Source organism: Rutidosis leptorrhynchoides, chromosome 5 (genome assembly GCF_046630445.1).
Source record: "Rutidosis leptorrhynchoides isolate AG116_Rl617_1_P2 chromosome 5, CSIRO_AGI_Rlap_v1, whole genome shotgun sequence".
Taxonomy (NCBI): Eukaryota; Viridiplantae; Streptophyta; class Magnoliopsida; order Asterales; family Asteraceae; genus Rutidosis; species Rutidosis leptorrhynchoides.
This window is the reverse complement of record NC_092337.1, coordinates 299,959,265-299,970,350: the sequence shown is the minus strand read 5'-3', so window position 1 is coordinate 299,970,350 and position 11,086 is coordinate 299,959,265. Positions and strand designations below refer to the sequence as shown.

Here is an 11,086-nt window from a genome sequence, read left to right as displayed (position 1 = left end):
GACGTTATATGTATTTTTACTACGAAATACAGTATTGTGAGTTTCATTTGCTCCCTTTTATATATATTTTTGGGACTGAGAATACATGCGCTGTTTTTATAAATGTTTTACGAAATAGGCACAAGTACTAAAACTAATTCTACGTGGGTTTAAACCAGAAATATACCCTTAGCTTGGTAACATTAAACTACTTGTCTATGTACGGTAGGCGCGAATCCTAAAGATAGACCTATTGGGCCTGACAAACCCTATCCTGACTATGGGATGCTTTAGTACTTCGAGGTTATTTTAAACACACCTGATCTGGTGTACTTCAGAGGGTAAAACATGAACGTTAAGGCTTGTTACCGGGTGCCTACAACTTATAGAATACTTCTATACACTTGCGAGTGTACGTATATTTATAAACGGAAATCTTGTGGTCAATTAATATATTAAAATGATTGTTATGATAAACCTATGAACTCACCAACCTTTTGGTTGACACTTTAAAGCATGTTTATTCTCAGGTATTAAAGAAATCTTCCGCTGTGCATTAGCTCATTTTAAGGATATTACTTGGAGTCATTCATGGCATATTTTGAAAGACGTTGCATTCGAGTCATTGAGTTCATCAAGATTATTATTAAGCCAATTATAGTCGGATGTATTATGAAATGGTGTGCATGCCGTCAACTTTCGTTGTAAAGAAAGTTTGTCTTTTAAAAATGAATGCAATGTTTGTAAAATGTATCATATAGAGGTCAAATACCTCGCGATGTAATCAACTATTGTGAATCGTTTATAATGTATATGAACGGGTCCTTTCACCAAGAGTAGCGACATTTAAGTAAAGCGGAAAGACAGATGAAGTATGCAGAGCAGTTGTTTGTATACCATTCGTCAGTGTTAAATATTGGTCCAACAAAAGCATACGAAGTTTATAGCAATATGAAAGGGTCTGAGAAAAATGTGCATGGGACTGTAACTGATTTCAGAAACTGGAGACGAGATTTGAATGTTTTTATCAATGCAAGTGATTCTCAAATGCTCGTTAACAAAATGGAAGAACAGAAGAAATATGTTCCTGGTTTTTCATTTGAGTATAAGCTTGAAAAAAGTCAACTACATTCAATTTTCTGGGCCGATGAAGTTGCAAAATGCAACTACAAGGAGTTTAGTGACATAATCTCATTTGATGCAACGTATAGAACGAACATGTATGTTTTCTGGCTCACTAGACTCTCTAATCACATGAAGTTGCAAAATGCAACTACAAGGAGTTTAGTGACATAATCTCATTTGATGCAACGTATAGAACGAACATGTATGTTTTCTGGCTCACTAGATGATTGACATGTTTTTTGGCTCACCAGGGTTTGTAATTACTTGTGATTGTCATGTTTTCTGGATCATTAAAGTTTACAATCACTTGTGATTGACATGTTTTCTTGGCTCATTATAGTTTCTGATCACATGTGATTGACATGTTATTTGGCTCATTACAATTTCTAATCACATATGATTGACATGTTAATTGGCTTAATGACAGGTATAACATGAAATTTGTACCATTTACTGGCATAGATAGCCACCATAGGTGTGTCACTGTTGCTGCGGGATTGATCAGGGATGAAACAACCGAGAGTTACACATGGCTTCTTACATGTTTCATGAAGACATTCGGGAAAGAGCCAAACATGATAGTGACAGATCAGGACAAATCAATGGCGATAGCGATAAAAGCAGTTTTTAAGACGGCAAAACATAGACTATGCATGTGGCACATTATGTGAAAGGTGCCATCAAAGGTATGAATATTGTTATCAAACAACAAATGTATTTAATCACATGTGATTGAAATGTTTAATGATACATGATTTGCTTAATATGAATGATTAAAAAATGATATGTAATTACAGATTCAAGAAGCAATTCCTACTATTGAAGATGAAGTAGAAAAAGACTTCAAGAATTGACTTAATAAGCTTGTTTGGAATATGTATATCGAACCAAATGTTTTTGAAGAAAGATGGGAAACGTTGATGCACGATTTCTCATTGAAAAATGATAGTTGGTTCAAACATATGTTTGATATTAGATCAACTTGGATGCCAGCATATTTTATCAACACTGAAATGTTTGGTTTGATGCGAACTACTTCAAGATCTGAGAGTGAGAATGCTTTTTTTTCAAACTTTACACAAATGATTGCCAAATACAGAATCACAAGTGATTGGTGATTAACAATGCAGAATCACAAGTGATTATCAAATACATAATCACAAATGATTGCCAAGAATCACAAGTGATTGGTAGATAATGAATAAGTGATTAAAAACACTAGTGAGTCTTCATAAATGATTGCCAAATACAGAATCACAAGTGATTGGTATTGAAGAATCACATGTGATTGGTTGATAATGAGTGATTAAAAACACAAATGATTGCCAAATACAGAATCACAAGTGATTGGTAACGAAGAATCACAAGTGAATTAAAAACACAAGTGATTGCTAAATACAGAATCACAATTGATTAACAATCACAAGTGATTAAACAATGCAGAATCACAAGTGATTGCCAAATACAGAATCACAAGTGATTGGTAGTGATTAAAAACACAAATGATTGCCAAATACAGAATCACAAGTGATTGGTAACGAAGAATCACAAGTGATTAACAATGCAGAATCACAAGTGAATTAAAAACACAAGTGATTGCCAAATACAGAATCACAATTGATTAACAATCACAAGTGATTAAACAATGCAGAATCACAAGTGATTGGTGATTAACAATGCAGAATCACAAGTGATTGGTAAAGAATAAATAAATGATTAAAAATACAAGTGATTGTCAATCATAAACCATAGTATTACAAGTGATTAAAAACCATAGTCCATACAATGTGATTTACCATTCAACAAAAACATAGATATGCTAAAAAATATTGTGTACCAAATAACAAATTTGTTAACACATAAAAAGTTCAACAAAAATAACATCTTATATTGTTTTTCAACATAACACTTCACTTGATTTTTGGCAAGGACTCCTTTGATCTCTCAACCCGCTCATATCTTGAGTTTTTTGTAGTCAAAACAACGTTCCTATATTCTTCTTTTGAATGAAGAATGTTGAACCAATTTGCATTTATAATCATCTGCTTGGAATGCAAATTTAGAGGATGTGTTAAAATTTTTGCTGCATACCGAACCCTCAACTTCCTGAGCTGATTATTTTGAACCGACGATTCACAAGCCAATTCCTCAGTCCAATCTGTCTCGGGTGTGGCTTTAAATCTGTCCATGTGGTACATGGCAAAAACTCCACAATCAACAACATTGTCTCTCGTAATCCATGGAATCTTGATTCTACTTGGATGAATTTCTTGAATCTTCTTCGCCTTTGGATGATTTTGAGATTTAAGATGCTCACCAAAGCAATATTGCTGAGAAAATAAATCATAAAAATAAAGATCAGCTTTTCAAAGTCACATGTGCTAATGATTGTTTGTAATCACATGTGATTGTATCATTCAATCACATGTGATTGAATTGTCTAATCTAATGACACGTTTAAATATACAAAACAAGTTAATTAAAAAAAAAAGATAAACTAACCACAAGGTTGCAAACTTTGAGATATTTTGCGTTGAAGTGCATCGTTAGTTTAGCATTGTCAAGTATGAAGAGCTTTGGAACTTTCAAATCAAACACAAGGACAAAGAAATGATCATTTCTGCAGATTGGGAAAAACACCTGTAGAAAAGAATTAAAATAAAACAATTAATTTTCAGCATAAAAAATAAATTAATTATTATATTACAGAAAAAATAAACAAAAATGTAAAGTAAAATAACATACCAGCTCAGTTTTGCGGAAAGAAACATCGTTGGGAAACACTTTAAACAATGATGACGCATTTTCTTGAAATGACTTGAGTTTAGCTTCTTTTTTCAAACTGTTGTCATACATGTATGTCCACTGTATAAAATAAACGAACATATATTAAAAACTTTAACAAAATAAATGCAAACAATAAATATGATTGGCATGCTGAATCACAAGTGATTGGCATGCTGAATCACAAGTGATTGTACAGTATGATATATGTACCTAAAATTTAAAAGTTAACTTACAATGATTGACGTTGGAAAGAAAAACCTTGTTCGGCTGGCTGGATCTCTATACCTACGCTCGTGGTTTAGTATAAAACTCCAAATATCAATCACACCACCCTCAATATATAAATCAGGACAAAGTGATTCCATCGTGACACGGTGAACATTCCAATCGGCATTTTTAACTTCAAATACAAGATCACTAAAAAAAATACAATAAAATAGAATTACTATTTGTCAAATACTCATTCTATGTTTGATTAATAACATGTGACTGCAAAACATAAGCACTTGTGATTGACTAATATAATCACATGTGAATCAAATGATATAAAGTGCTATTTAGATTAAGAAAAAAGTATAGAAAACTCACCAAGCGTTTCTTTGCATTGAAAACAAATCCATAGCCAAAGCTAGTTCGGAGTTAGTCAACAGGTCCGAAACTGCAGTCAACCTATTGACATATGGAGAAGCCATAGCAACTTTCGTAGATCTCATAATCAGTTTCTTTTTTCCCTTCTTAGACTTCTTCTCCTCACTAACCTCCTCCTGAGATAAAAGATGAAAAGTCGGAGGGGTTAAACTGTGAAATGTTGGTGTATTATGAACAGCTAACATTGTAAGACTATCCAATGTTGTGGGTGCATTAACAAGTAAAGAAACAATTTCACAACATTCAACAACCTCGTTAAAATTCAGATCAAACCATTGTGTCAAAGAAGCTTGCTCTTCAACATCTACATCAGAATTATCGGCACCTTCACAAACTTCTTTTACAACATCTTCGGGACCCTTACCCTTACCCTCATCATCTTGATCAAGCCGTACAACTTCTTCATTGGAATTCGCTTCAATCTCAGTTTCACGACCACTAACCTCATCATCTTCATCAGACTCAGTCTTTTCTTCTTCTTCTTCTTCTTCTTCTTCATCATCATCATCATGCTTTTCTTTATCATCATTATCATCATCATCATCATCATCATCATTATCATCATCATCATCATTAACATCATCATCATTAGCAGCCTTCTCCTCGCACTCAACCATCTTCGAATCATTTTTAACCTTAATCTCTTTATCCTCAGCCTTCTTCTCATCATCCTCAGACTCCTTTTCAAGCTTCTCATCAACGTCACCATCATTGATTCTAAAAACTTGCTTCAATCTACTTTGATAAGATATCAAAGTCTTCTCATTTGGAAATTTTGATAAACCTTCAGTTATTTTCTTCAACAGAAATTGTTTCAAGTCATCAACCATTTTGAATTTCTCGTCAATGACCTGAAAATATTCCTGCAAATAATATGAAAAAAGGTTGGAATAAGTATGAAAAATCACAAGTGATTGTGTAAATTCAATCACAAGTGATTGTGTAAATTCAATCACAAGTGATTGGCATGCATAATCACAAGTGATTGGCATAATTGATTGGCAGAATCACAAGTGATTGGCAGAATCACAAGTGATTGGCATGTAGAATCACAAGTGATTGGCATGCAGAATCACAAGTGATTGGCATGCAGAATCACAAGTGATTGGCATGCATAATCACAAGTGAATGGCATGCATAATCACAAGTGATATTAATAAGTATGAATGAGTTTAAAAAATCATGCAGAATCACAAGTCATATGAATGAGTTTAAAAAATACCTCAAGTAGACCAAAATTTTCATTGTTATCTTCAATTTTTAAAAAGCCCTCTCCATCTGCTTCTGTATCATACTTTGGTGCAAGTTCCAAAGTACCAAATGATCCAAGTGAAGCCTCTTTGTTTGCACGAACAGTAATGGCACCTTTCCAGTTCTTAAAAACTGGACGTCCACGAACAACAGGAAAGAGATCAAACTTGGTCCTGTCCAGATATAGCAGCTAAGACAAAAAGAGTAAAAAAATAATAATTAAAGTTATTAACCAAATTGTCAAAATAGATGTAACAAGCATAAAAACAATGGAGAAGACAACTCACAGAAAGAAAGGTAGCAGCACCATTGTAGAAACTCTTCTTGGGAAAGTTTATGTTCCAAATTTTTTTGCTATACTTCAATGAATTAAGAAGATAACTACACCAGTTGATGCTTGATATAGCAACATCATCAGCCAGCCTTGTCAACACATAATCGGTCAACATCCCGTTTCTTTCACATGTAACCATCGTGTTCGTGAATAACATTATAAAATTCATCTCAAAAATGCTATCGACTTCAGGTGAGCTCAGAATCAAATTACAAAGTGTTGATGAACGGTAGCTCATACCTTCTTCAAACTGAGCCTTCCATCTTTTAACAAAAGCACTATCAATCTTAATTTCCAAAGAGCCTATGTCAACACCATCGTCTTCAATTCCAAAGACGTCTTTGATTGCTTCAGCATCAACTTTAATATCCCCTTTTCTCGTTCGTATAACCATAGCATCACCATCAAAGTTATCAATAACATAGTAAGCTAGGTTACCAGGTAACTCATTTATGTTGAAGCCAATTAAAGAACTAAACCCAAGTCTACGAACACATTCTTTTTGCTCAGCGGTCAAAGAGCACATAACCTTCGCAAATTGCGCAGGAGTGGTCCTAAGCCTGAGAGCAGGCAACTTGGAACTTTCAGGTTTATCAATAGCAACACCACCTTTTCATTTCAGTTTTGGTTTACTATCTTCATTGGTAGAGGGATGTTCTTTCCTCTTACCGGTAAAAAAAGAATTTTACAAAAGTAGATCAGTAACATTAAACTAAATAAATAACAGATGAGGTCAATTGTTAACATCTATTTGTAATCACATTTGATTGAAACCAGGAAAGTGATTGGTAATGCAGAATCACAAGTGATTGGCAAAGCAGAATCACAAGTGATTGGCAAAGCAGAATCAAAAGTGATTGGTAAATGCAGAATCACAAGTGATTGTCAAAGCAGAATCACAAGTGATTGGTAAATGCAGAATCACAAGTAATTAGTAAAATGCATAAATCAAAAGTGATGGCATTAATCACTAACATTACAATGGACAAAATGCATGCAGAGAAATAACTGTAAAATATGTAAATATAATGGAAAATAACACACATAAGATAATCACAAACAAATCACATGTGATTTGAAAAAGAAACACGAATCACTATATCTCTAAAAAACCCTAAAAATTTAAGAAAAAAATGAAATACAATAAACAGTTGATTGATTGCTGAAAAAATAGTAAACACAAACAAACCACGAAGCAATATCTCTAAAAAAAACTAAAAAAATTAAGAAAATAATGAAAATAGAACAAACACTTGATTAATTGCGAAATAAAACATAGTAAAATTACCTAGAGCTTTGGCCGGAGCTTTTAGTTTAGCCGGAGCTTTTGTTTTTGCCGGATCTTTAATTTTGGTCGGAGCTTGTGATTTCGCCGGACCTTGAGCTTTAACCAAAGATTGTGCTTTACCCGAAGCATGTGTTTTAGCCGGAGATTCAGATGATTTCGCCATTAAAGATGAAACTTTTGATTGTTGATCGAATCGAAGAAACCTAAGATAATTAATGGCGATGAAGAAATTCGTTCCAGATGGAAAACCCTAGAATGGAGATAGAGATAGAAAAACGTTACAGATGGTGTGTGCAATAGTGAGGAATGCACGAGATGGGTGGAGTGTGTGTACAAAATTTTTGCAGTAAAATGATGAAATTGCCCCTCCGCCCAAAATTACATATATTTTGATCCATTCAATCTCAGCCATTGATCACCACTAATCCAAGGGCTGAAAATCAGTCCCCCAAACCCAAGATAAAACTTGGACTCAAATGAATATCCTTCATGTATCTTATACGTATACTTGATTTTATGTTCTTATGCTTTCGGAGCAGGTATGTAAATAATTTAATTTGATGTGTTTTTGTTTTTAGGGCATAGCATAGGCTTCTTATTTGCAACCTTAAAGCTATTTTATATGAGTATATACTCAGTACAATTTTGTAACCTACAACTATTAATATTGATATGCATTTGTGCAGTTAATACTACTATGAAAGGCTCTATTCCAGTAGATGTATGACTTATTAAAGACAATCACGGAAAAGGATATCTTCAGGGCATCAGAATTATTTCAAAATGTCAATGAGCGAAAAATTCTTAATTATTCTTCCTTCATATGAAGGAAGTGGTATCTGTTTAATCCTCTAGCTAAAAACTGCCTAAGTATGAGATGTGAGTCTTGTATTAGATGTCTTCCTTAGTTACTTTTCTATAAAATCGATTACACTCATAGATTGAAATATTTGGTTGCTACAGAATGTCATACCCCCAAATAGGTCCGGGGAAATATGACTTCACAATATCACAACACAAGTATGTATAACCGAGAACGACTCTATATGAGACGTTTTTAATTTAAACCAATGTATTAAGGCAGCAAAAAGTATTAAGTAGTTACAATAAATATTTTAATGCAATAATATGAATGTATAAATGAGGAATCCAAAAACAGCAAAGTCCAAATAGCACACAATATTTAGCAAGCTTCACCTGAGATAAAACATGCTTAAAGTGTCAACCAAAGATGGTTGAGTGAACATCATAGGTTTAATAATCATAATAAGTTTTTAGACCACAAGATTTAGTTATATAAAGATTAATCAATTCGTTAGTAGTGCTGAGGTATATGATATCGAAACTAACCATAAGTTACCATAAACACATCACGTTCGTGTCGTTGAATCATTATTATGTATCCATTGACCAGCGATCATCCGGATAGAGACGTCACTCTCAATAGCGCTATTCACAATAACTAAGCTTGCCAAAATTCCAGCAACTAACGATATCATGGCAGGGATTTAGCATGAATCAAAGCATGTTAGCACAGTTTGAACTAATCAAAATAAAGTTTTCATGTACTTGTGTCTAAGCGTAAAAAAACAGTTTGAAAGCAAGCATGTGTCTCACTCTAAAGTTATAAAACAGTTAAGAAATAGTAAAAAGAGGGGCTATGAAGTTCACCTTAATAGCAAGCAAGAAATTCCACGCAAGTAGTATGAACGGAGTATGTAATCGGAGATCTCAACCTAGAGATATAATGTTTAATTAGTTAATGTCTAATAGACATAAAGTTTGTTTATTAATATAGCATACTATATTAACAGTGACCGTTTTCGAGAAAAGTTACTATTTCTCAAGAGTTTCTATATTTGGAAACTTACTATTTATGGAAAGCTTCAACTTATAGTAAGCTTCTAATTTAAGAATGTTCGGGTTACAATTCTTAACAAAGATGTTGTACAATCTTGCCCAAACTTCGTTGCTAACATGCAAGTCACTCGAATGTTATATTGTTACCGAGCGGCCCAGGATCTCTTGATCAGAATCTAAGTCATGGCATTCGAGATCCACAAGCGTCCCATAATGGTACCAAGGATCACCCTAGTCCACAAGTAGCGATGATGTTTGTAGTTTTTGTACGCTATCTTTAATTATAACCTTCACGTTATAAGTGTATACACTTAACAAGTTATTAATGTACTTATTAGTTATATATAATAGTGATAATATATTTAGTGTAATTAAGTGTTACTATATAATTAAGTGTATAAGTTATACTATTAATAGTATTATTATTCTTTAATTAATCAACTATTATCTAATCCTATCATTATATGTTATATATATATATATATATATATATATATATATATATATATATATATATATATATATATATATATATATATATATATATATATAGATATACACCTATGTGATACATACATACCTATATCCTTTATTTATTTTCATACATATATATGTTTATAGCTATGTGATATATGTATATATTAGGTGTACGTGTTACATATATATAAGTGTAGGATGATATATATATATATATATATATATATATATATATATATATATATATATACTTATTACTTTTATTATTATATTTACTAACCTTATATAACTTACATAATACTCATTCATACATACATACACACGTACATATACATGCATATATACTCATACATATACACCTATGTATATATTTGTATATACGCATACTCATATATCCACAATGTACATATGTACATACATACGTATGCATGCATGCATATCATCTTCATTATTATTTACTAATACACTTTCACATTTTACAACTAATCCCACTAATCATAATCATGACCTATTAACTTATTAACATTCATAATCCTAACTCTTAATCATTATTATCTCATTAATCATTAACACGTAAAATCATAATCTTTAACTTATCAACTAGTTTTATGAGCATCATAACTTCCTAAATCTTTAATCATTAATCTTAATAATTATTTATAATATCTTTAATTCAATCATGCTCAACCTTATTAATCATATTCATAACTAGTTCGTGATCAATACTTAACAACTTTAATCTTATAATTATAATACTTCATTTATTTAACTCGCTTATTAATCATTAATCATAATCTTTCATTATATCCTTTAACCTTATTCATAACTTTTTAACTTCATTATCTACACAAGATTCATGATCATACATAAATCATACCTAATTAAATACTTATAACGTCATACTTATGAATAAGACTTATAGATAACTTAAATGTAATTGAATTAAATGTATGATTGAACTAGGGTTTTGTGACTACCTTAGCAAGATTGGAGATCAAGAATGATGATGATGATACGAAGCAAAAACAGACTGCAGTAGCAGCAACAATCAACCCAAAAGTAGGGTCTTTTTGGGTCCTCTTGATCACGAACAGAAACCAGCAGACACAGCAACAATTGATTCGATTAACTGGGCTGTTTGTGGTGTCGACTTGCAGCAAGATAACAGAAGAATAAACACATAAAGAGTGGAATCTTTGGGGCTATTTGATCACGATAAATAGCAGCAACACAGCAGCAGGTTTGATCACGAATTAAGGCTGGATTGCATGCGATTACAGCAGAAAAAAACTAGCAGGTTTCTTGGTCGAATGGAGGGCTGTTTTGGAGGGTTTTTA

The 11,086-nt window shown here is 32.4% G+C and overlaps 1 protein-coding gene across 1 annotated transcript; it reads left to right on the top strand.

Annotated features, from left to right (window-relative positions):
* The first annotated feature begins 846 nt into the window (after nucleotides 1–846).
* Nucleotides 847–1,958, top strand: LOC139849443 (protein FAR1-RELATED SEQUENCE 3-like). The gene is made up of 3 exons (XM_071839100.1): nucleotides 847–1,199; nucleotides 1,532–1,739; nucleotides 1,902–1,958. Exons 1-3 carry the CDS (start codon nucleotides 847–849, stop codon nucleotides 1,956–1,958), a joined length of 618 nt encoding a protein of 205 aa, XP_071695201.1.
* Nucleotides 1,959–11,086: the final 9,128 nt, after the last annotated feature.